This window comes from Echinops telfairi, unplaced genomic scaffold (assembly GCF_000313985.2).
Source record: "Echinops telfairi isolate 266 unplaced genomic scaffold, ASM31398v2 ScPeMD7_70;HRSCAF=299, whole genome shotgun sequence".
NCBI lineage: Eukaryota > Metazoa > Chordata > Mammalia > Afrosoricida > Tenrecidae > Echinops > Echinops telfairi.
The window spans coordinates 36,273,556-36,275,360 of NW_022103968.1; the positions used below are offsets into that span (position 1 = coordinate 36,273,556).

The 1,805-nt window shown below is 39.3% G+C and overlaps 1 protein-coding gene across 1 annotated transcript in view; it reads right to left on the bottom strand.

The window, feature by feature from the left end:
* Positions 1–660, bottom strand: part of TNKS2 (tankyrase 2) — a 49,320-nt gene extending 48,660 nt beyond the window's left edge. Inside the window, exon 1 of the mRNA XM_045291442.1 lies at positions 652–660. Within this exon, the coding sequence (XP_045147377.1) occupies positions 652–660 (9 nt within the window). The remainder of the gene's footprint in view (positions 1–651) is intronic.
* Positions 661–1,805: the final 1,145 nt, after the last annotated feature.

Genomic DNA, 1,805 nt, shown 5'->3' on the forward strand with positions numbered 1-1,805 from the left:
CTTCCCCTGCTTGGGTCTAGCTGAATTAGTAAGGTAGGAGAATTGTATGTTTCATCTGTGCTCTACTGCACCCTGACTGGCTCTCTCTTGCTTGTGACCCTTTGGAAAGGGGATGTCAAGTTGACTACAGGTGGGCTTTAGGTCTCCAGTCTGCACTGCCCCTCTTCATTCACATTGACATGATTTTTTGTTTTTGTTTTGGGTCTTTGATGCCCGATACCTGATCCCACTGGCACCTCATGATCACACAGGCTGATGTGCTTCTTCCATGTGGGCTTTGTTGTGTCAAGTCTTTAAGACCTCAGATGCTATATCTTTTGATAGCCGGGCACCATCAGCTTTCTTCACCACATTTGCTTATGCACCCATTTTGTCTTCAGCAATTGTGTCAGGGAAAGTGAGCACCATAGAATGCCGGGTTAGTAAAACAAAATGTTCTTCTGTTGAGGGAGTAACTGAGTGGAGGCCCAATGTCTGGGAAAGAACAGTTCTAAAGCTATATAGCTAGCTGAGTAATGGGGATTTACAGGGTTAAAAAACAGCTATATAGCTAACTGAGTAATAGGGATTATGGGGTAAAAAAAAACACCATGTTTTTAATTTCTTAAAAACAAAAACAAGCAAATAAAAATCCATAAAACCAGGGATAACCATAGTCATCACGCTTTCAATAAAATTTTTTGAGATCAGCAGTCATCAACTCACCACAAGCTGAATAAATTGAATAACACAAGTGGCTCAAAGTTCATACTAGGCAGAAATTTATTATTATTTGAACTTAATAAAAAGAAAAAGAGAAATAGGCAGAGATAACGAAATAATCTGGTTGGTATATTTAGAAATCACCTAAACTAATGAAGTTGATATGAATAGTGATTTGGGATTTTTGGAGCTATGTACATGTGTATAATTTAAATCTAGTATGGAGCCTCTGAAGGGATGCCAACCCATAGGTTGGTGGTTTGAATCTCCCCAGTGGATCCACAGAGGCAGACTTAGTGATTTGTTCCTTATAAAAATTATTGCCTGTTCCACGGGTTCCTATCAGTTGGAATTTACTCAAAGACATCTAACAAAACACAGCTCCTGAGCCACTGCTTGTGCATATAGCTGATTTCTATGTCAGAGATTTGAAATACTTGCATTAAGGAATAAGAGAGCTATAAGCAGCATTAAGACCAAAATCCCGGATTTGGGTAAAACCAAAAGAAAAGAAAACTCTAGATTGTTTAACATTCTGAAACAGCCACCCTTCTTACTTATAATTTTCAGGCATAGTGAAAATGCTATGAAAATGTTTTTCCTTCAAATGCTTCTTATCTATTCTATAATAATCCTAGTTCATGTCCTCATCATTTCTCACCTGGGTTACTCTACAGTTTCCCAACTAGTCTCCCTGATGCATCTCTCCTATTCACTCCTCTACTAAAGACTTTCTGAAAGTTAGGACAATCACCACAGTTAGTATCTTCAAAAATCTTCAATTATTCCACACTGTCTACTTAAGAAGTGTCAAGCTCCTTAATTTGGAATTCAAAGTTTTTATAAAGAAACCCCTTCTTGACTCAATGGTGGTGAGATTTTTTTTTTTTAAACATTCCATCAGGGGCTCATGCAACTGTCATCGCAATCCATACACACACCAACTGTGCAAAGCGCATCCATACATCATTCTCAAAACATTTTCTCTCCACCCAAACCCCTGACATCAGGTCCTCATCCCTCCCCTCCCTCCCCGCTCCCCCCCTCCCTCATGAGCCCCCGATAGTTTATAAATTGGTATTTTGTCATATCTTGCCCTGTCC